Here is a 24,018-nt window from a genome sequence, read left to right on the forward strand (position 1 = left end):
ATTACCCCTCCTTGTCCACTTCTGCCACCTTGCCCATCAATGCTCTTATGTCATGGGCTTACGTGGGGAGACTGTAAGGGACATCTGGGTGGCTGAGAGTCCAGAGTCTAGTCTTTCATTCGGGGGGTGGTGTCAATCAGCTCACTGCATCTGGGGGCTTGGGGGAGAGGCAGCGTGGAGATGGAAATGTGAGGTCAGCTTCAACCCGGAACTGCTGGAAGCGGGTTGCAGGGTGAGGGTGGGGGACAGGCAAATGGGGTTGGGGTGGGGGGAGGGGGAAGCTACTCCTCCCCCCAATCATCTTCTCCCCCCACAATCTTCACTCACATGCCCCAGGATTTAGATCTGAATTTCCTTCATTCCCAAACTGGCAGAGACCCCATGTGTGACCCCAGGGTCAGGTCTCCCAAATAAGTCAAGAGAAGCTGAGGCCATATCCCTTTTGGGAAGTCTCCTGTTGTCTTTATAAAATGAGGAAATATTAAAACAGGATTGCAAAGATTTGGGTATATTTTCAATGTATAAACTGAAATGATAAACACAGTTGACACACACAAGCAGGATGTAATATCATTGTGCCCTTTACAAAATAATAACAGGATTTATAAAAATAATATTAATTTCTAGAACATCACAAGTAGCCTAGTGAAAGTGCTTGGTGAATTTGAGGACCTCTGAATAGCCCCACTGCCATTCTCTCCCTCTCCATAGGCCATGCCCAGGGGCCACCCAAGGAGGCCTTAGGGCCCTGGAGGGTCCAGAGTCTCTCCATGCAGGGCTTATCCTCTCCTGGAGATAAAGGGCTATCAACAAACATAGGTATAGGATACTAAGTTTCATCAAAGCCAGTGTGATGCCAGCCTTAACAAAGAGACACTGTATCATCAAAATGTACATTATTATAAAGTTTTAGAAACTTATGAGATGTAGCTAAAGCTTTACCCAGAGGTAAATTTATAGCCTTAAATGCATTTGCTATAAAATAAGAAACTATGGAAATAACCGAACTCTTCAAGAAGATAGAAAAATAATGTTTAGCCCTAAGGAAATTTAGACTATGAAAATGATAAAGGTTTTAAAAAGTCAAGAAATAAAAAATACTATTGCTGGGGAACCTGAGGCTCAGGGGCTAAATAAACTGCTTAAAGTCTCCGTGCCATTTTTGAAGTGGGTCTTTGGCCTGCAGGCCCATCACACCAGACCCTGGGTGTGAGTGGAAGGTGCCTGCCTGGGCCTTGGTGGCTGGTCCACATCCACATCGTGGAGGCCTCAGTGCCGCCAACCGCCTAGAACAGTCTAGGAAAGGAACAGTCTAGGAAACTTGTCTTGCTTGTACAACAAAATGAACCGCGCGTTTTATCAGACTTAGAAAAAATGTCAAAGTGCTTATGAGTTCCTTATTTTCCTATTCACAGCTCAGTCGTCGGCTGACAATACGTAGTAGGAAGGTCTGTTTTGCCGAATTCCTACTTTGTGAAATTTGTACATCAGAGCGGCCCAGGCGGCTATGCAGAGGCGCGAGTCGCACCCCGGCGGCAGAAGCGGGCGCGGGGCGTGGGGCGCGGGGCCGGCAGGCGGCGCCCTCCCTCCGCCGCCGCCGCCCGCCCCTCCCGCCCGCTCCTCCCGCGCCGGCCGCCAGGTTCCGGCTCCCGCTCCCCTAGCGCCGCAGCCGGCACTTTGTAAACTCCTCGCCCGCCCGCGGCGGCCGCAGCTCCACGCACTGTCCGGCCCGGCGCGTCCGCGGGGCCGCGGGCGGCGTGGAGGCGCCGGGGGCGGGCGCGGGCGGAGGCGGGAGCAGGGCGCCAAGGCGGGGCCGCGTCGGCCCCGCGCGCCGCGCCCCCCGGGCCGAGCCCCGCGCCGCGCCGCGCGGAGCCGCCGTCACCGCCGCGCAGCCATGGCCGCGCCGCCGCCGCCCCGCCGCCCGCGCGCCTGAGGCGGGTACCATGGCTAGCGCCGCCGAGCCCCCCGGCCAGGCGGCCGAGTACCTGCAGGAGCTGACCCGGATCGTCGCGGCGCAGCAGGAGCTGCTGGCGCGGCGGCGGCGGCGCATCGAGGAGCTGGAGCGCCAAGTGGCGCGGCTGAGCCGCGAGAACGCCGGCCTGCTGGAGCGGCACCGGCGGCACCTGGCCGCGTGCGCCCGCCGCCCCGACCCCGGCCCCGGCCCGCAGCCGCTCGGCGCCATCCCGGAGCTCGGAGGCCGCCGCGACAAGTAAGTGGGGACCGGGGGCGGCGAGCGTGTCGGGGGCGCGCCAACTTCTTGGGGGGCCCCGCTCCCCTCGGGGCCGGGCGTGGAGGGTGTCGACGGGGGGGGGGCCGGGGTACCCCCGGCGGGGTCGCGGCCCGACCTGGGGCTCGGGCTCGGCGGGACCGAGCTCCCAGGGAAAGGGGCTCCGGGGCGCTGCCCGGCGCTCCCGCCCGCCCGGCTCTCCGTGGCCGGCCGGCTTGGGACTCGGGCTCCAGCGACCCAGGAGCTCGGGAGCTTGGATGTGGGGTCGGCCTCGCCACAGGGGGCCGTCCCGGCGCAGCCCTGGGGCTTTGGGTGGCCGGACCAGAACTCCTGACTCGGAGACTCTAGACCCGGAGTGCAGGGGCCGCGTCAGGCGCAGATCCCGCCCTCGAGCGGGCCTGGGTCACTTGCGGGTCGCACCCCTCCTGAAGGGACTCTGTGCTGCCTCCAGCCCGGAACGCGCTGAGCCCTCCTCCCTCTGGACTCCTCGGTCTCTTCCTTCGCGGCTCTGGGTTAATACCCCACCCGCCTCGCCCCGGGATTACCGGGGTTATGTCGGAGCGAGGATTAAGCAGGGGACGGGATGGGGCGGGACTGCCCGGCCGCGCTGGACAGAGCGTCCTGGCCGCGCGTTTGCCTCCCGTGGGGTCCGAAGTCGCGTACGCGGCCCGGCTCCGCAGAAGTCCTGGCGCCCATCTCGGCGAGGCAGAAGAGAGAGAGAGTGTGTGTGTGTGTGAGTGTGTGTGTTGGGGGGGGTGGAGTGGTGAGGAGAAACCGTGTGTGTGTTTGTGTGTGTGTGTGTGTGTGTTGCGAGGGTGGAGTGGTGGTGGTCCGCAGCTTCAGGTCACGTTTCCGGGGAGGCTGGGGGTGGGCAGAAGTGATGGGGGAGGAGTTAACCCTGACTCTAAAATCCTGCGGGGGAGGGGCTCCTGATTCCCAGGACTCCAGGTATGGTTATCTGGCCCTCTGGTCACCGGAGACCCCGTGTCCCCCCTGCCCCAGGCCGGGCTGTGCAGGCTGTGTGTGCAGGGCTACCGCCCTGCTTCTTGCATGGTTCTGGGCGGTGCTTCTGGGCTCTGGGGGGCCCTGGAAGAGGAGCGTTGTAGGGTGGGGTCAGGGCGTGGGTGAGCCTGGTGGCTCTGTGGTGGCAGGGCATTGGCACACTTCAGCACTCTGTTTATGCTGGAAGGGAGGCATGGAATCGCTCCTAGCTGGCGGCACTGAGAGAAAGCACAGCCCCCCCCCCCCCCCCCGCCTCCATAGCTCTGCCCCCGGCCCCCGGCTCTCTGGTGTCTCCAAGACCCCTTTGTCACTTGGTCTCTTCAGCGGTCATCTGGTGCTAGTTGCAGAGCCTGAGCCCTCACCCCCCAGCAAGGACTTAAGGAAGAGCCAGGGGCCCAGTGAGGTCGTCAGTCGCTCGGGGAGGCAATGCACCAGGGCTGGGACACACGCCCCGCTTTCCTAGGGGACAGGGACACGCACTGTTGGCAGGTGCCTCACAGCACCGTCCTGGGGATGGATTCCTTCTTTCCCTTCACAGTCGCCTCTGGTGACCAGGTATCGGTGGGAAGATGCTGAGAGGTCTGTGTGGGGACTCCCCCAGTGCTGGTCTGGGTGGCAGCCTTGGAGGGAGCTTGGGGTGCTGAGACAGGACTTGTTTCCTGAGTCCCCAGCTCTGTCAGCCTGGCTTCAGAGCCTATGATAGTATCCCTTTCCAGAGAAACGGTGGCAACACAGGCCTTGGCCCACGTTCTAGGTGGACGGGAGCTTCTCAGACTTGCAGGTGCACACAGGTGCCTGGGGATCGTGCTGAAACGCAGGTTCTGATCAGTGGGTCTGGGGCGGGCTGTGTTTCTAACAAGCTCCTGGAAGTGGAGGTGCTGCGGCTTTAGGGCCACACGAGAGGAGTGAGGAGTGGGGCTGGGAGGCTCCAGTGTATTGAACAGAACTGGGGGTCCCCCTCAAGACAGCGCTCCAGGCCCAATGGCCCTGCTCCGCGTCTCTGCCCTGTCTTTGGGCAGGGAGGTTGCTGGAACCACCCGCCTTCCACAGGGCCCCTGCATGGGGCCGCTGGGTCACATCCGTGGGTTTCCGGCCCCTGCAGTGTGAGGGGAGTGAGCTGGATTTGGGGGGCCCCTGCCCATCCATGGAGAAAATGATTTATGCCTAAGGAGCATGGGGTAACTAACCCCCTGAGAGCAACCAGCTTTTATTAAGCACCTACTGTATGTGCAACCATTAGTGATGTGCTGGAGACCCAAAAGGGAGAGTGGGGAAGCCAGGCAGGGAATACACAGCCCCGCATGGGGAAGGGGACGTGGGCAGGTGGATGGGCCCCAGGGCTGGCTCTGCGCTGGCCCCAGAGGCTGTGGGACAAGTCACCTCTCTTAGCCTCGGGGCGTCTAATGCACGGAAATGGGGATGAGCATAGCTGTCTCCCATGCTCTTTCTGAGGATTAAGTGAAGATAACGGGAGTGGAGGAAACAGTACACAGTAGGTGCTTAATGCACATTCTTCCCTTGTCGGGCAGGTTCTCATTTGGGGGCGGGGGCCAACTGAGCACAGGTAGGAGGCGAGTGCACTTCCTGAGAAGCTGGGTGAGACCTCCGGGGGCCCCAGCGTCCACGCAGAGGATGTGGAGTTGGGGGCGTGACAGCCTGGAGGAGATGGCCCAGAAGCTGGGCTGGGGCAGGGGTTGGCCCCCTGCAGTCGAGACTAGAACCTCTGTGTGTGGGCGTCCCAAGGCGACAGGCAGTTCGAGCCGGAGCCGGCACCATTGGGATTACTTCCTGCTGGGGCGCTCCGCTCCACTTTCCCCAGTGCTGGTGCGCCCACCATCTCCCAGGCACCCCCGCCTGCAGACAGGGGCCCCTGTGGGTGAGGGTCTGGCGAGCATGCAGGCTAGGCCAGGCCTGGCTTCCCCTTTCCTAAACAGCCTCCTGCTGCTCCAGCCTGAGTCAGGAGCCCCTGGCCCCCTGGCCACTGGACAGGGTGCCCCTGCATGCCCGGCAGGCACAGTGTCCTGCTGGGGGATGTACAGATAGATGCCATGGGACAGGCTCACATTGGGGCTGCAGCAGTCTCTGTACCACCTCCTCCAGGCAGTCCTCAGGAGGGTTCCTGGGCGTGGGGGAAACCCTTAAGCCCGGAGACCTTTAAACCCTTTCTCAGGAAGTCCTCTTTTGACCACAGCTGAAGGATGTCATCATGAGTTTCTCAGCTCTGGGGAAAACAGGGTTATAACAAGGAAAGAAATAGGATGCCTTTGGTTACACTGGGTCTTGAACTGTTTCATTTCTGACATCAGAATTCACATCCAGTGTTCAGTTAGCTACGCTCTAATGATGTTTCTCGAACTGCCCCCCCATCCCGCTAGGGATTCGGGCACATGCTAGGTGCTCAGCAGGTGTTGTTGAGTGGCTGAAGGCACGGGGGATTGATTAGGACCCCTGTGTTTTCCATTAGAAAGGCAGCCTGGGCTTTAGCAGATACAGCTGGTACCAGGGAGCACCCAGAGCCGGATGCACAGGAGGCAGGTGCGTGCGTCCCGGCTCCATCCGTGAGGGCGCCCTGTGTGCCCGGCACTGCTCCAGGTCTTTGCATTTACCAGCTCATTTCATGGTCCCAGCTCTCCCACGCGGCAGGAACGGTTGCCTCTCCCATTTTACGGATGTGGAGACTGAATCTCAGAGAGGTCCTACGACCGGCTCCAGCCCTCTCACCTGGCCAGTGGTGGAGCCGGGACTGGGGCTCGGGTGTCTGGTTCCAGGCCCTCTGCTCTCACCCGTCTCCCACCTGCCCTACGTGCTGCCCAGTGATCAGACCTCCCGGGATCCTGCGGGACTCCCAGCCTCCAGTGCTGGAGGAAGCCCAGCACGTGTGGTCCTTGTCCTGCCTTGTGGGCCCTTGTCACCGAGGCCGGGTCCTCGGCATCACCTGAGGTCGCTGTGCGGAGGGGACCAGGATGGAAAGAGGCGCTCCCTCCCAGCCTCTGCTCCTCCAGGGTTTCCCGGCAGAAGTAAACATTGGCCCGAAGAGGTTAGAGAGGCCTGTGGAGCTGCCTCTCTCGTGCTCTCGTCCCCTCCAGCCCTTGAATGCTGTCACATCACTGGAGAGGACGTCTTTCTGAAGCTCCAAGCTGGTGACTCACTCTGGGGGAGGTTTCCAGCGGCATTCAGTCTCTGGTGACTTTCCAAACAAGCGCTCCTCTGGTCTGTGCTGACATTAACCATGACGGGGGTGCATCAGCTGGGGGCGAAGCTCGAGGGTGGCCAGTGATGAGGGTGTGGCCGGACCAGGGACACGAGCTGCTGTCCTGGGGCGGGTCCCGGCCAGGAGCCTCTGAAAGCGCGTTCACCTTCAGAACCGCCGCGGAGCCCCAGGCCCGGGCCACGGGGTCTGAGGTCCTGGCCGCTTCTGTTCCATTTCCTCTTCCCCTCGGAGCAGAGAGCGGGGGCCAAGAGAGGCTGAGCGGGCTTTTGTGATCTGTGAGTGGCAGAGGGAGATACCGTGTTCACGTTCTCGTTCAGTGATTCTCTTGTTCTCCCAGTTGAGATAGAGCTGAGTGGCCAGCGCTGGGGAGGACGTCCCCCAGCGGGCAACAGGCTGCAGCGTGTTGGCGGGGCCTGGTCCCTGCTGGATGAAGTGTGTTCAAGTCCGAGGGAGCGGGGCAAGCCGTTCTTTCTCCAGCAGATGGTAGAGTCCGCAGAAGGCCAAGGAGCTGCTTCCCTGAAGCTCTCTCCCAGCCATCTGACAACTAGGCAGCTGATTCTTTTACAACCTGGAGGCTAGATCGTGGAATGCATCTTTATTTAGCTCAGGTTGAGACAGATGGGGCAGCGCGGTGTGTGAAGTGGAGACCTGCTCTCCTTTCGCCTCCGCTGTCCGGGTTCGGGCCTCTGTGCCTGCAGAGACCTCGGGGCTGTGCCCTGGGAGCGTTTGGGCTCCGGGACGAAGAGGCCCGGATTTGGGAGTTTGGGGCCATCAGCAGTTTTGGTCAGCTGGGTGGCTGTTCGTCAGCTCCTCTGTCGATGACATTATTTTGACAGCTGATCTCCTTTTTGTTCTTGGCTTTCTGTTTCTGTAAGAAAGAGCCGTGCTTTGCCCAACTTGGGGAGGGCACCGTTCTGAGCTTGTCAAGGTGTCATCCGTGTAACTGCCACAGAGCAGCAGAAAAAACAAGCCGCCCGGCCGGGCGCTGGCCAGGAACTGGAAGGAGGGGCATAAATGGACCTCACTGAAATGGAGCGGCAGCTACAGACGAGGCCACGAGGCAGCCCAGGGCCGTGCCCGGGGCCTGGAAATTCAGGGGGCCTCCAAGTTACCACCCCCTACCCCGTGTAGACGCAGGCCAGGCTGCAGTGGAAATTGCCCCGACTGCGAACCAAGCTTCACAGGGTGACGGCCTGGCTAGGAATCCCGAGACAGCGAGGCCTTTGGCATCTGAATCCTGCCCCTCCAGGGGCCTGACCTGTTGGCGGGAGATGCCAGACCAGTTATGACAAATGCTAAGCGCTTATTTTTTATTGAGTAGGGAGCTGCAGCCTGGAGTTTTTCAAATGCCTCCCCCAGCCTCGTGGGGACCCTCCGTGATGACACCTGAGCAGCTAAGTCCTGCTTGGGTCTGCAGGACCCCGTCAGCCTCAGCCCCCTCCCAGCAGGAGGACCGTCCAAGTAAGGCAGGCTTTGCCCCGGGTGCCCAGAGGCCAGTGCCCATGTAAGATGGGGAGGTGGCCCTGTTCCAGGAGGTCCAGGTGGAGGGATTGCGGGGTGCCTGGCACTGCAGGATGCGGTGAACACTGGCTCGGGGGAGGAATAGGGTATTGACAGCACCCTTAAGGATTGTTTTTCCCTAGCATTTTCTTATGAACATTTTCAAACCTATGGAAGAGTTGAAAGAACTGTACCAGGCAGAACACCCCCCAGATGCCATAGTGAAGGTTGTGCAGCATTTGTTTATTACGTGCCTGGCCATCCGGGAGGGCATCTGGAACCGCACACGTGGGAGCACCAGGCGGGGAGGGGGGCGCATGGCGTGTTTCAGGTAGGGAGGTGCTGTCGGTGGTTTTGCCAGGCCTGGGAGCGGGGACGGTGGGCCACACGAGGCCCAGACGGGCATGGACAGCCCAGGGCGCTTGCTCAGAACCCAGCCTTCAGCCTTGTGGGGTTGGGGGGGTGAGGTGGTGAACAAGCCTGGCTCACCCCCAAACCAAGCTGTGCTCTGTTTGAGCCTCGATGTGAAATGCTTAGCTTTCCCTGGAGGAGACAAGATTCACAAAGGAACAGGACAGAAATCCTGTGTTCTGGGCACCTAGACTTAGAGCGCTTCAATTATAGTTAAACCACGGAAATAACCAAGCCGTTCCTGGTGCCGCGTGCCGACCACCTTCTCCTTGGGATCTCTGCGGATGCCCCAACCCTGTGACATGTGTGCACTGCCGCCATCCCATTTTGCAGATGTGAACACTGAGGCTCAGAGAGGGTAAGCAGTTGCCCACGGTTACCCAGCGACAGAGCCGGATTTGCACCCAGGTCTGTCTGCTTCCAGAGCCCGTGCAATTTGCCACTGCACTGTGGCTCCACAGCTGTTCGCTGCGTGATGTCCGTGTTTGGAGAGACGTTTGGGGCCGTTTCAGGATGTGCGTGGTCAGCTCACCCAGGCTTTTGGTTCCAGGGACCAAAACTGCCCCCAGCACCACTGCCTACCCGGGGACAGCCCTGGCTTTTCCCTTTGTGTGTTGGGTTTGGCCTCTCCCTCACTGTGGTCACCTTGGGGAAGTTATTTTACCACCAGGAGCCTGAGTCCCCTTTTGGCAAAAATGATGGCGGTGGCCCCCGCCAGCGGGGTGGTGGTGGTGGGCAGGAGGTGACACGTGCAGCTGTCAGGCACCAGCCAGTCGGGCAGTTCTCTTTGAATTGGCCCATTTCCCCACCCCAGGCACGTGTGCGTCTGCTGGCCTGCTGGTGAGGCAACCCCAGGCCTTGCTGTGCGTGTGAGTCCCTCAGGGCACACTGGGCGCTTGGTGGAATGGGAGGACTGGTGTTTGTGCCCCTCTCCCGGCTCTGCCCCCCCATCTTGTTGGCTTCAATGGCCTGTTTTCTCAGCACGTAGAGTGTCAGACATTGTGGAGCCTCAAGGCTCCTGGGCCTGGCCCTTGCCTCTGAACCGCAGGGACTAGGGCTCACTGTAGCCAGAAGGCGGGGCTTCCACGGAGGATGTTCTGGGTGGCGGCTCTGGCGGGGCTGTCCAGGTAGGTCGTGCCTGTGAAGTGTCCAGCGGGGCAAGGCTGGCATGAGGTGCCCATGAAACCCCACTGTCCTCCCGGATGGCCTCGGTGCTTGAGTGACAAGTCCTCAGCCCTTGTCCAGTGGTACTAGGGCAGCCTCCAGGGACCCTTACAGGGCTGAGCACATGTGTGGATGAGATCTGGGGACAGACTGAGGGGGTCCCTGACAGCCTGAAGTTGAACATCAACGGGCAGGTGGCCCGTGTGGTCAGCCAGGGGTAAGACCCCGCCCGGGGCCCTGGTCTGGAGGCCCAGCTCTTCCTGCTTCCCTTGGCACATGGAAGGAACCTCTTGGGGCTCTGGCGTCAGTGTCTCTGGTGGGGACAGTAGCGAATGGGTCTCCCTTTGGGGTTGCCTGAGAGGGGAGTATGCCTGGCGTGGTCCATTCACAGCGAGGAGGCTGGCGTGTCTGCAGCAGAGTGACCGAGGGGACAGCAAAGGAGAGGAGGGAGAGGGGACCCACAGGTGGGGCTGGGCAGGGCCAGCAGGCTGGGGAGGCCACGAGGGACATTGGGAGGAGACAGGAGTCCCTGGAGGGTGCTGCTCAGCGGAGGCACTTAGGTGTGGGCGGGACACCTGGCTCTGGGGGGAGGCGGGGACCAGCGGGCAGGGGCTGCAGGAGACGCTGCAGGACTCGGGGGTGCTGGGGGCAAGCAGGAGCACGTGGGTTTTGGATGGAAGGAATGAGCCCCGTCCTGTCTTACCCCCAACAACTGCCTGTCCAGATGGGAGGGAGAGATCGTTGCTTTAGCAGAAGGAAAGGATCCAGGTGTTGGCCTTTGTCTCTGCAGTGTTTCTTGGACTGGTGAGTGAGTGGGGCGTGGCTTGGGGTTATAGACAGCTCCTGGTCGGGGTACCCATGCAGTATGTGGACAGAGCAATAGTCAGGACACGCACTTGGGGTCAGGCCACTCCCTCTGCCATGTCCTGGCTGTGCCTCCCCTATAAAATGGGGTTATAAAGCATCACCTTCCTCCGAGCGGGGTTGTGAGCATTAAATCCTTAATATGTGTCCGTGCAGAGTACTCCTCATTCTTGCTAACTTTAATCACTGTTGTTCCCTCTTTCTAAGACGAGAAGAAATTTGATGTTAGAGAAAAGTCACGGGATTTAGAATCAGATGACTTGGGTTTTGGTATTTGTTTCTCTACTATCCACCCAGCTTCTGCACATCTAATGTAGCCGATTTTGAATCCAGCCCTTTGTAAGGTGTGCCGTCACAATCCCTGTGGCCTCAGTCACAGCCTTTTCACGTGTATTAAAGTCGTGGGGACTTAATGCTATTAAACTAGAACGAGGGCTCCCTACAGCAAAGCAGAGGCTTCTGGAGCGTCCCCCACCCTACCCTGGCAACCCACTGCCTACGCACAGCTCTGTCGAGACTTCTTAGACGCTTTACTGTCCCCCGGCTCAGCAGTCCTCAAACTTCCAGGTGGGTAAAAATCCTCCACCTGAAAGGGATGTTGGGGGTCCCCCTGACCACCCCATTCAGTTCCCACCCAGAGGCTGACCTGCATCCTCCCCGGCACCTGTTGTGAGCCAGGTAAGGAGGTAAGGAGGGGGGAAAGTCATGGTTTGGGCAATGATGAGCCAAGCACATCCCCATGAGAGCTGTCATCTAGACATTTTAGGGGACCCTTTAAATTCCAGTCCACTGTTTTCAGAGAACACGCTCTCTGTGATATGTTCCTTTGTAATGTATTGAGCCTCGCTGTAAGGTCTAAGATATGGTGTGTCCTGGAGAATGTTGCATGCACCTGCGAAGAATGCGTGTTCTGCTGCTGTTGGGTGGAGTGTTCTGCAGGTGTCTGTTAGATCTAGTTGGTTCCAGTGTTGTTCGTATCTTCTGTTGCCTCGTTGATCTTCTGCCTAGTTGTTCTACCATTCTTGAAAGTGGGGTATTGACGTCTCCAACTGTTATTGTTGAATTGTCTGTTTCTCCATTTCTGTAGTTTTTGCTTTGTGTACTTTGGGGTTCTGTTGTTTGGTACATATATGTTTACAATTATTATGTCTTCTTGATGGGTTGACCCTTTTATTGTAATAAGGTATCCTTCCTTGTCTTTAGTAGCTTTTTGTCATAAAGTCTACTTTGTCTGGTAGGAGTATAGCCACTCTAGTTCTCTTTTGGTTACTGTTTGCATGGAATATCTCTTTCCATCCTTTTAGTTTCAACCTATTTGTGTCTTAAATCAAAAGTGAGTCTCTTGTAGACACCATATGGTTGGATTACATGTTTTTTTAAAATCCATTTTGCTAGTCTCTGCCTTTTGATTAGTGTTTAACCTACATACATTTAATATAATTGTTGATAAGGTAGGATTTACACCTGCAACTTTATTATTTTCTTTTTCCTATTTTTTAAAATAAATTTATTCTTACTTATTTATTTTTGACTGCGTTGGGTCTTCGTTGCTGTGCGTGGGCTTTCTCTAGTTGCGGCGAGCGGGGGCTACTCTTTGTTGCGGTGTGCAGGCTTCCCATTGCGGTGGCTTCTCTTGTTGTGGAGCACGGGCTCTAGGTGTATGGGCTTCAGTAGTTGTGGCGCATGGGCTTCAGTAGTTGTGGCGCACGGGCTTAGTTGCTCCGTGGCATGTGGGATATTCCCGGACCAGGGCTTGAACCTGTGTCCCCTGCACTGGCAGGCGGATTCTTAACCACTGCACCACTAGGAAAGTCCCAACTTTATTGTTTTCTGTCTTTTTTTCCTCCTCTACTTCTCCCTTACTACCTTCCTTTGTGATAGATATTTAGTGCACCATTTTCATTCTCTTGTTTCTTTTAGTATCTAGGGGACCTTTTAGAGTACAATAAAACCTGTTGGAGAGGCAGACCATCCCGTGTATCTCTCCTCACCCAGAGAGAATGAAGGTAGGGGCCGGCACTGGACAGGGGAGTGTTGACAGTGAGCCCAGAAGTGACGGGCCTGGGAGAGAAAACTGCCAAACTGGGAGATGGGTACGTGGGTGTGGACCCAGACAAACTGGGTGGGCTCTGAGGAACCAGCCCAGAAGCTCCCCTGGGGACAGGGAGAATGAATTATTGGTCTCTGCTGTTTTTGTAGGGGGCCCTGTCTCAGGGTAGGTTTTAATGAAGATGTGTTGCGTGAATGAATGAGTGAGTGAGTGAATGAATGAATGTTCTAGTTATCTGTGGCCAAGTAACAAATTATTCTAAAATCTAGAGGCTGAAAACAAGCCCCCTGTTATCATAGCTCAGATTCTGTAGGGCAGGGCTTGGCAGGGCTTGGCTGGTTGTGTCTTCTGTTCCCTGTGTTATTAGTGGAAGTTACTCAGTGGTATTCACATAGTGGATGGACTAGTCTGGAGGGTCCAAAACACCTTAACTCACGTATCAGGGGACTTGTGGAGACACCTGGAAGGCTGGCCCTGTGGACCAGAGTATCTGCACGTGGCATCTCAGGGATCCCAGAACCAGCGTTCCAAGGCCTGGTGGGAGATGTGAGGCTTCTCGTGGCTTGACCTTGGGAGTACCACAAGGTCACTTCTGCCACATGCTGTTGGTCAAGCAGATCCGAAGGCCAGGTTCCGGGGAGGGGCTTGGACTGCACCCTCAGTGGGAGGAGAAGCAAGGATTTGCAGCTGTCTTCACGCCCCACCTTCGGGGTGCCCAGGCCTTGTGCTGTCACTTCCACCTCTTAAGGCTGCTGGAGGGTTGCTCCTCTCTCTGCGTGGCGGGTGACAGCCTGTCCTGCCCCTGGTGGGTCTCCCTCTGCGGTGCTGTGTGTCTGAAGGGCGCTGTCCTGCCACAGGCCACCAGGAGCTGGGCACCTCGGCTCAGCGTGCTTCCCAGGCCCCGCCGGACCCGATCCGCACCCCACTGCTGAGGTAGCCGGCCCACTCCGCCTGCAGCCCCCTCACTCTGAGCTGTATTTTTAACTCCTGCCATATGGCGAAGCAGTCAAAACATCCAGGGAAGGGAACGGGGTCTGGAGGAAATCATCGCCGCTAATGCGTTTTTGATAACTGCAGTAATTAAGAACGCGGCGCCCTCCTTCCCGCCCCCTCCCCCGGCATCTTGGGTGCTCCGAGCGGCGTCACTCCTGCGTGGGGGGAAGCTGTTCCGAGGGGTTGGGGGATCCCACAGACTAGCTCCTGCCTGCGGGGGCAGAGCCATCACATGGCTGGTGGCTCGTGCACGGTGGGGGGGATGGGGTTGGAGCGCGCGGAGCCCCTGCTTGCCAGAGATGCGTGTCCCTCCTCCCTTCTCTCTGTTTCTCCCCTTCCCGGGGCATCTTGGCACAGACGCGGCGTTTCCCTGAAGGCTCCTTCTTGCTCAGAAACCTGCCCCGGGTGGGGCGGCCGGTGGCACTGTGCAGTTTTCACACTCCGTGCCTTTGGTCATGCTGGTCGCTCTGCCTTAGACACCCTTCCCACGCCTCCATTCCTGCCTCTAGAAACCCCACGTGTCCGGTAGGGGCCGGCTCCCGTCTTGGAACTTTCTGTGGTTTTGAGCCTTTTCTTTTATCTGTGCTGTAGCCCTGGGCCCCCTGGGGCCTCCCATCCGACTTACTTTGACTGTACTCTGCTGGGGTGCTTGCCTCTAGGCTCCATCTGGCAGGCAGCACCAGATCACGCTTCCGTTAGGATGCAAACTGCTTATATTAAAGACGAGATGTTTAAGATCAGCCCACTGTTGTTACGTGCGCAAGGCCAGGGTCTGCGAAATGGAGTGTGTGCACCCCTGGGGGCAAATGATACCATCCTTTGAGGTGCAGGGAAAAATGTGGGGACTTCTGTTTCCATTGATCCTTAAATTCACCCTTCACTGTCTTTTCTTGGATTCTTTTGCGACACGAATGACATTAGTGCAGTTGTGCCTGCACGTGATTAATAAATATATACAGATACGGTTATTGCGCGGATGTGCGCCCACGCTCTCTTCGGGCAGGGAAGGCTCATCAGAAGCCTAGTGGCCGGTGTCTTTACCTGCAGCCGGCTTTTCACTGCTTTTCTTCTTGAGGCAGTTGCTTTCCTGGTACGGGGGTCTCCACTGTGAGATGGGCTGAAGTAGGCATTTATTGAGCACCTGCTGTGTGCTCCCTGTGTGGCCCCACTTTACAGATGAGGAAAGTGAGGCTCAGAGTGGTGATGTGCCTTGCTGGGGGTTGCACAGCTAGTAAGTGGCAGGGCCGGACATGACCGGGCCTGGGTGACTCCCAAACCTGTGTTCTTTACGTTCTGCTCTGTGTCTGTGGTCCTGAGACATGGCTGGCTGAGCTCTGCGGCTCTGCCCATGGCTGGGCCGTGGTGGTGATGGGAGCTGGCCTCCCCCATGTTTCCGTGGCCTCTGGCGGGGGTGGTCCTGCTAGCAGTGGTCTGGACAAGGCATGCAAAGGCCCCTTCCCTATGGGTAGGACTCAGTCAGCCCCTTCTCTCTCGTCCCCCAGAAACCTGAAAGCCCCAGGCCAGGAGGAGAGGACAGTGGCCGAGTAGGACCGGCATCCATGGGGCATGGGCTTCTTATTAAGAAACCTGCTGACTCTGGTCCCTGAGGGTGAGGGTGGCTTGTGGAGTGGGGGGGAGCTGATTCATCACCATTTTCCCAGATTTTCATTCACCAGATGCCAAAAGTCCTGTCCCCCTCAGCGGGAGGAGAGCAGGGGGTGGGAAAGGCGGCTTCTGTTTTGTCCACACATCCGCTGCCGCCTCTGCGTGGGCCGTTTACGTTGCAGAGGTGGGTCTTCTATCTCTCCACTGAGCTTCACTCCAGGTCCCGTTCAGCAGACATTTATGCGCCTCCTTACGTGCGGACGTGTGTGGGGTTGGGAGGGTAGGGGTGCAGGGAAGCAGATGCCCCTCGGCCTCCCCCCGCCCCGTGCAGGGGGCGAGGGCGGTTGTCGGGGGGGGGTACAGCGAGCCCCGGGTGAGTGCGCACCCCTCTCGCGCTGCCCTCAGGGGCTCCACATCCTGGTTCTGCCATGTCCCTCTAGGGAGGGGTTGGCTTTTGGTGCCTCTCAAGGTGACAGCTTCAGCCAGAGCTCACAGGTTTTCTCCCTGAACGGCTCTCCTTTGCTTTCATTTGATTGAAGCAGACCGCGCCCTCCCCCGCCTGCAAGCTGGTGGGGGCCTCTCTGTGCACCCAGTTGGGGCGCCCTGAGCCCCTGGTTTAATGAGAAGGACCCCGGCCAGGGTCTGGGCCTCCAGGGCCTGCGGGCTCAGCCCAGTCTGGCCATACCACAGGCAGAGCTTGGCTTTCTGTCTGTGAAAGGCCAGCTTTGGTGTAGTCAGCCCTGCACGACGTACTGGGGCACTTTCCACAGTTGAGACACCTCCAGGGCAGGTGTTTCTCGGACAGCTAGGTCCATCCCACGGGGAGGTCAAGGGCTGTGGACCTCTCATGCCCCAACTTGCCAAGGGCAGTTTGATTAATAAAAATTGCTGAGCTGGGAGCACCCGGGTCTGGGTTTGGGTTCTGGCCCCATCCTAGCAGGCTGGGCGGGTTTCCTCACCTGCAAGTGGGCATAAGAATGGAGACACAGCCCTCCTCATGGGACAGAGCGGGTCAGCACAGCACGGGTGAGGGGGAGGAGAGCTCACTCTGCAGGAGTTCTCAGTCATAATTACTTAGCAGCTTATGGGGAAGATAGTAAAAGGGGTCTTGGAGGTGGAAAGGGGGGTGATCCCTGACCTAGGTGGGGAGGATGTATGGTCCAAATAGCTGCCTCCCAATATCTACTTTCCCTTTTTCTTTAGCATTAAAGCGTTTTAGCATTTAGCGTTTTTGGTGTGTTTTTGTGTTTTAATCTGGCCACGATGCCAACCAGAATAAAGACTTTCTTCCCCAGCCTCCCTGCTTGTTAGGTATGGCCATGTGACTGCTCTGGCCAATAAGAGGTAAGCAGAAGTGTGGTGTGCAGCTTCCAGGAAGTGTCTTTAAAAGGAAGAGGTGGGTCCTTTGCCTGTTGCTCCTCCTTCCTGTTGGCTGGAATGAGAATGTGATGGCTGGGGCTCAGGCAGCCATTTTGGATTGTGAGGACAATGGCTGCACTGTAGGGATGGCAGGGCAGTGAGCTGGAAGAAGGCTGGGCCCCAGACAACCTGGGGGGAACTGCCCAATACAGCCTGGACTACCCACCTCTAGACTCTTACATGAGAGAATAAAACCACGTGCTTAAGTCCATGTTAATGTACAGCTGACCCTTGCACAATGTGGGGGTTAGGGATGCCGACCCTCCGTGCAGTTGAAAATCTGTCTAAGTTAAGTCAGCCCTCCATATGTGCAGTTGTACATCCATGGATTCAACCAACCGTGGATTGTGTAGTGCTGTAGTATTTACTATAGGAAAAAGTCCCCCTAGAAGTGGACTTGCGCAGTTCTAACTTGTGTTGTTCCAAGGCCAACTGTATTTACTTTTGATCCCTCTTAGTCAGTCCTAAGGTTACAAAGAGCGTGGTTTTACAGCTGTGATTTGAAGATGTTTGACCACATCTCTGGGAGCCCGAGGCCTCAGCGTTGGAGCCAGTGGGGGTGGAGGTGGGTCCCCCCAGGACCCTAGTGTTGGGGTAGTTGCTGACTTTGTAATCACTCAGCAGATGAGGGCCAGTTACTTCACACAGTGTGAGATACAGAGGTGGAGAGATGGCCAAGTCCCCTGGACACTGACCCTCAGGGGATGGTGGGTGTCTGATGACAGGGCACTGCCTGGGGTGGTGGGAGAAGAGGCAGAGACAGAGGGGGAGACAGAGAGACAGACTGAGAGACTGCAGGCAGCTGCTTGTATCTGACCCGCTCCTCTCCCCCGTGTGTTGAATTAGCCATAGATTCGTCATTTATCCGTTGGTAACTAGCACTTCCCAAGCCTCGTAAGTGCCAGCCTGCGGCTGGGGGATCCTGGAGCAGAGCGGCCACGGTCCGCGCCCTCCAGGGGGATGCAGATCTGTTGGGAGGGAGATGGGGAAGAGAAGGGTGTGCTGTGTACCCGTCGGAAAATGCCTCTGCCACGTGTTTTGAAGGTGCTGTATCTGCAGGTTGATTTTGAGACTGATGAGATTTCATCATGGGGATCGTGTGAAAGCAAGACTGGGCCCCAGACTGGGGTCACAGACCAGGGGGCGTGTTCTTACCGTTTGCTTCCGGCTCTGCCCCTCCCCCCACACCCCAGGTGTCCACATCCAGGTGTGCCCCCCCCAGGTGTGCCCCCCTGTCCCTTGGTTCCTTGAGTCCTCACCCAGCAAACCAGGGGACAGGCCTGCTGATGATTCTGCTTTGGTTTAAAAACCAGTTTGAGTTTGGAAAGAGAAACTGTGACAGGCAGCAAGATGGGGGTGGAGCACAGGGCCTGAACTTGAGGCCCGGAGAGCCGGCGAGGATGTGGCTCTGCTGCAGGGCCTGCGGGGCGGCCGCCCCCTGAAGGTGAGTTTGGAGCCAGGCTTGCTGGGTCCCCTTGGCCGTCAGGCCCGCGACGCTGGCTCAGCGGCCGAGACTGGGGGCTTTGGGCTGTTCATATCCACTCCAGCAGACCTTCTGATCTCAGGGATCCTGCTCAAAGGCTGCGTTGCGCTGGCCTCTTGCACGCGGCCTCCCTGGCTGGCAGTTCAGGGGCGAGGACCGAGTGCAGGGAAGGGCTGGGCTGCAGGCCTCCTCGTCCAGCCCTGGCTCTCAGGCTGAGAACTCGGCCCCAGGCCCTGTGCCCCTGCTCTGGGCAGTTGTTTCTCTGTCCTTAGGGTGAGGAGGAGGCTGGCAGGAAACAGGTATTACTTGAGCACCTACTGTGTATGGAAGTACTTTTTTTTTCCCAAGGAGGTTTGTTTATCTTATTTTCAAAAAGGGTGGTAAATGTACATAACATAAAATATACCATTTTAACCATGTTTAAGTGTATAATTCAGTGGCAGTAAGTACATCCACACTCTTGTGAAAGCATCACCCTCATCTCCAGAACCTTTTCTTCTTCCCAAACTGAAACTCTGTGCCCGTTAAGCACTAACTGCCCTCCCCTTCCCCCAGCCCCTGGCACCTACCATTCTACTTTCTGTCGCTACGAATCTGACTCTAGGGCCCTCATATAAGTGGGATCATACAGTAGACGTCGTTTGTGACGGGCTTATTTCACTGAGCCTAACGTCCTCAAGGTTCATTCATGTTGCAGCAGGTGTCAGAATTGCCTTTGATTTTAAGGCTGAATGATATTCCATTGTATGGACGGACCACGCTTTGCCTACCCATCCATCCGTCGGGGACACTGGGGTTGCTTCCTCCTCTCGGCTACTGTGAATAATGCTGTCGTGAACGTGGGTGTGCAAATGTCTCTGAGACCCTGCTTCCCATCCTTTTGGGTGTCTCCCCGGAAGCGGCAGTGCTTCAGGGGATCGTATACTGATGTGCCAGAGACTTTAGACACAGGAGCGCTGCCTCCACGTAACCGGCCAAGGTAGGTGTTGGTGTCTGTGTTGTGCAGAGGACACGGGGGAAGAGAGGGCTGATTGCAGGGTGGCCGCACGACCCCCTCATCCCCGTGTGCCGGCTCTGAGCCCGAGAGGCATGTGGCCGGCCTCCTCTCATCCTCTCGGGGGCCCCTGAGATGCCAGCGCCCCCCACCAAGCCCTTTCCTCCGCCCTGCTCTCCTTCTCAGCGCACCCCTGTGCAGCACGTCCTGGGCGTTTGCTCGTCACCTGCTGCCCCCAGCGCGTGGGCTGCACGAGGGCCGGTTCCTTCTGTCAGCTCTGTCTTGAAACCCCCATGGCCAGCACACAGTGGGCCCTCGGGAAGTACTCATGAGTGACCGGTGGCGTGTGGCTGGGTGTTCTCTCCCTTCCCTGCTGGTTCTGGGCAGCCCGACCGCACCTGCACCACCCCGGGCCCGGCCTGCCCCCCGCAGAGGGTGTCCCATCTCTTCATGTGGAGTGGGTGCCCTCGGCCGCCTGGCCCTGCGCCCAGGCTGACAGTGATGAACGGCCCTCCGCCGCTCCGGTTATTAACTCCGCTTCTGAGAGCTCTCGCAGCTCCAGACTCAGGGCTGCTGTTTGGTTTGGGAGCTTCTCGGGGTCCGTGACCCCGCTGCCGGGGGCACGTGGCCCCCCCTGCTGCATGGTGCACAGCGCACAGCCTCCCTCTCCTTTTCTGGCCTCCGTGCAGGGCTGGGGAGGTGAGTTCATGGCACCCGGGCTGGCCTGGTGCATTAATCACCGCTGCCAGCCAAGGCCTCTCTCCGGCTCTGCCCGTCCATTTCCCCGGCCCCGAGTCCCTCCTGGTCCCCCCAAGAATCATGGCCACCCTCCTCTGCCTTTCGGGGCCCCTGTCTCTCTGTGTGCACAGCACACAGGGTTCCTGTGGATACATCCCTTTGCCACCAGCCACTGCCATGGGGGTGCGGCTGGCCTTCTCCGGAGAGATGCCTTGGGTGATGGGGTCCTCACCCGGGGAGCCCCCCAGACCTCACAGCCCCCTCTGGGCTCCAGTGACCCACGATGGGGCCACAAAAGCTGTTGGTCCCGCCCCAAGGCAGGACACCTCTGGTGCATCCACTATCTAGACCCCGTGGATCAGGCCGCGCAGACCCCCGTGAGCCCCTGCTCTCCCCCCGCTTCGCAGGTTCCCCTGAGAGCAGCCCTCTGCTGCCGGCAACCGGCCCTGAGGCACTTCAGTGTCCTTGCTTGTGCACCCAGCTGGTCGCTTCTCCCTGATCAGAATCCTCTGGGGCTGGGGAGTGGACGTCCGCTGCACCCCACCACCCACTCCTGCGGGACGGACACCCAGGCTGCCTCTGCTGCAGGGGATGCTTGGTGAGCGGCATCCTCCTGCGTGGCACCCAGGGGCCCATGTGAGCATTTCCCTCGGGTGGATGCACACCCGGGAGTGGAGCCACTGCTCACAGGGCGCATCTACCCCAGCAGCGAGGGATTGTTCTCTGAAAGGCAGCACCAGCTGCGTGCTTGCAGTGGGGCCGAGTCTGCACGCCCACGGCCGTGGAGGGCATTCTCACCTCCTCATGGCGCTCCTCTTGCCCCTCCTGGCTTTACAGCTCTTTGGAGGTTCCTGGTCTGCCCCGCTGCCTGCTGGTCAGTGACTGAGCTCAGATGTCACCTCCTCTGGGAAGCCTTCCTGGTGCTTCCTCCGGCCCCTCTGCAGGCCCAGCTGGTTTCACTGCTGTGGCACTGTGGCGATGCTGCGGGGACTTGGGCTCTGCCTCCTCTCTTAGGTGGGCATTCGGGGGCTGGGGACCCTGTGGGGTCATCTGTGTGCTCCAGATGTGTCTGTACACTGGATGGAGGAGGGGTCCAACCCACAGCCTCCCCTCTGTGGGGGAGACGCCCTGCCTCCTTCTCCTTGGCTCCCCTGTTCCTTGGGGCCACCTGTGCCTAGAGGGAAGGGTCTCTTTTGTCCCCACTGAGCTGGGGGTGGGGTCTCTCCTTCCATTTCTCTGCCGGGACGTCCAGAGGAGACCCTGGGAGATGCCGGGGACCAGGAGGCCTGTTCCCGACTCCTCTCAGCGCCTCGGTTTCCTCATCTGTGATGGGGGGGTGAATGAGCCCGCCCTGCCGGCGTGGAGGGAGGACGTAGTGGTTGCCAAGTGTCAGGAGGGCCTGGTGCCCACCCCCGTGAGCTCTGGAAGGCCTGCTCCCACGTGCTCTTGTGGCCCATGGGCGGGTGGGCTGGAGTGGGCTTTCTGGACTGGCTTCGTGACTCAGAGCATGGGCTGTTCCCCGCAGCCAGACCCGCCGGCTTCCGGGACCAACTGTGGCCTCGAGTGCTTTTGTTAACCACTGTGTGCCTCAGTTTCCTCATCAGTGAAATACGTTTACTATTTGGACCTCAGAAGATTGTTGAGGGTGAGGCGCTGGCCTGTAGGTTGTGGTCCATATAAACTGGCCACTGTGATGATTATTGCTGTTATTTATCATTGTCTGCTTATGCGATTGAGGGCCCAGGGTACTTGGGGTTCAGGTCTGGGTGCTCATCACCCTTGACACCCAGCACATGGAGGGGCTGGCCTGCTCCAGACCCGATTTTACAGCCACAGGAAGAGACCCTCGTTCCCGTCACCTGAGTTTACAGCAGGGAGTGCAAAGCAGCTTCGTGCTGTCATAGGAGCTGCCGATTTCCCCAGATAGGAAATGCGATGATTTACGAAAGTTGCCTAAGAAAAAATGGGACAGATACTTTACACATCCACAGAGCCCCAGAGTAGGGCTCTTTTGTGCTGGCTCCCAGCTGACCTGCCCAGACGCAGCAGCCAGGGCCACACCTGACAAGGCTTGGAGCCTGGAGCACCATGGATTATGAAGGGAACAGAGCTGGCTGCCCCAGGAGCCCGGGGACAGACACACATCCACCAGTTACTGCAGTGCAGGTGGTCACGGAGGGAGGGGAGCAGAGGGCAGCAGGGGACATAATCCCATCAGTGACTTCCCACAGCGATGCGCCAGGAGCTCTGGAGCTGGGATGACCCTGCAGAGATGTCCCTAATAGAGGCCGGGAGGTGGCCTTTGTCCCTCTGCATGGACCAGACGTTGGATGTGGTTGCCCCTGGGGGAGGGAGCCATGTCCTTGGCCAAAGGTGGCTCCCCGAAAGGGACTCAGCTGAGAGCCATTGGCAGCCGGCAGCCCTGGCAGGAGTGGCACGAGGGCCTCGTCCCAAGGGGGGACCTTGGCAGCCACCACAGTGTCCACTATATCTGGTTGGGCTGATCTTTCCATATGCAAATCAGACTGCATCCCTTCTGCTGTGAAAACCCCTCTTCCCTCCTTTGCTCTCCTTACCCTCTGAGTTGGCAAATTGGGCTCCCAAGACCACACCCAACCTACAGAGATATAAATTTAAAATCTGAATTAGTTGGAAACATTTACAGATCAGGAGATTTCACATAAAGCCTGATTTTCGGCTTCTCTTGATACTAAGCAGTGCCCCCTCGCCTGCACGGGGCAGCCCTGCCTCCGCACAGGGTGGAGGCGTCGTCCCCATGGGCTTCCCCTCCCCAGGGTCCTGGCGGAGCCCTGCGGCTCGGCCCCGTGGGCTGCAGGTGGATTTGAAGCTCTTTATTCCTCACTTGTTCATCCAGGCTGTGTTTGGGGTTCCCACGGGGTATCAGGTTCTGTGCTGTCCCCCAGGCGCCCCTGTCCTAGCGGGGGGACAGGCACTCAGGAGAGAAGCAGGTCCGTGGGGATTGGAATGTCCAGCAGGGCTGGGAGGTGGGGAGTGATGGGCTGCATTTTAAGGCAGGTGGGTCAGGGCGGCCTCTGGTGGGTGACCTTGAGCAGAGAGCAGTGGAAGTGAGGGGTGAGAGGCCAGCCCCCGGGGACCAGGATGGGCCAGTCCCGAGGCTCCTTGTATCCACCACGCACTTCTTGCCTCCATGGGCTTGCTCGGCCCAGGGGACCCACCTCCCCTCAGCCTTGAGCCACCTCCTCCAGGAGGCCTCCCCGGCTGGGCCTTGTTCCCCGGGTCTCTGGGCAGTGTGGTTGTCTGTTTCCATGTCCATGTCACCCACCTGGAGGACCTTGGGGTCAAGGTCAGGGTTAGCCTCTGGGCCATCTTGGTCTCCGTGTCCTCAGCTCTGGCTCAGTGCCTGGCACAGAAGAGGAACATGAGTTGTGGGTCAGGTAGGTGAAGGCGGATTCAGGCTCCTGCGAGGGACGCCAGTTCTCAGACCCCCTGGGATGCTGGGGCTTGCGCCAGGCTTGGTAACGATGCCCCCAGGAACTAGGGCTTTCCGCCACCTTTACTACGAGCACCTATTCTGACCAAAATTGGTCACTCAGTGAAAAATATGAGAGAGAAAGCCTTGCCTCTTACTGGGTGGAAATCAGTGACGCTGCTGTGAGGACAGATGCCCATCGGTGATTAATAACAGTTTTACTCACCAACCTATACTGATCTGGGTTTCTGCACCACCGTACAGGCTCCCTCCGTGGGCTCTCCCCAAAATGTCAGCCTGGGATAAGGCAGCCCCATACCTTTCTGTTGGCTTCCAGGTAGCAGCAAATGTCAGGCCAGAGAACACAGTTAACAAGCATCGTACAAATGAAGGCTCCTGGCTGGAGTACTGCGCCTTTCCTGCCCTTCTCCCTCCCTCCCCCCACCTCTGCCCCACTCACTCCCCACTGCCAGGGTCCTCCGGGGGCTGGGAGCCATGGCCGCTCCCTGAGATCCAGCGCCTGGGCTCGTCTCTGGCAGGGCCAACTTCTGCTGGAACGCTGTGCGTTCTCCCTGCCAGCGTGAGTGTTCTAATTAGTCATTTTGAAAGCAGATCTGCTTAATTGCAAGCGGTACTAAATATTGGTACATAAATAAAGTCATTAATAACTGCATATGCAGAAAGTCCTCCCACTGAGCTCCACAACAGCTGGGCCCCTTTGGCTGTCCCTTGGGCAGCCCCAGCTCGACGGTGGTGTCCCGCCAGCCCCCTCCCAGCATCGATCAATAATGAGAGTGGCCGCAGGTGGAGGAGAGGGATGGAGGCTTCCCACAGGGGAGGACGAGCAGCGGTGGGCCGGGGACCCTAAGGACCAGAGGACGTGGTTCCAAAGCTCTGAGTTTTGAA

At 58.3% G+C, this 24,018-nt stretch overlaps 1 protein-coding gene across 5 annotated transcripts in view; it reads left to right on the plus strand.

Moving 5' to 3' along the window:
- The first annotated feature begins 1,911 nt into the window (after positions 1 to 1,911).
- Positions 1,912 to 24,018, plus strand: part of IQSEC1 (IQ motif and Sec7 domain ArfGEF 1) — a 331,754-nt gene continuing 309,647 nt past the window's right edge. For 2 of the 5 annotated variants that reach the window (XM_067755608.1, XM_067755609.1), the window contains exon 1: positions 1,912 to 2,209. In XM_067755608.1, the coding sequence (XP_067611709.1) occupies positions 1,944 to 2,209 (266 nt within the window). In that variant the 5' untranslated portion in view covers positions 1,912 to 1,943. The remainder of the gene's footprint in view (positions 2,210 to 24,018) is intronic. The other 3 variants (XM_067755614.1, XM_067755616.1, XM_067755615.1) reach the window with 2 other exon arrangements.

The sequence above is a fragment of the Pseudorca crassidens genome, chromosome 10 (genome assembly GCF_039906515.1).
Source record: "Pseudorca crassidens isolate mPseCra1 chromosome 10, mPseCra1.hap1, whole genome shotgun sequence".
Taxonomy (NCBI): domain Eukaryota; kingdom Metazoa; phylum Chordata; class Mammalia; order Artiodactyla; family Delphinidae; genus Pseudorca; species Pseudorca crassidens.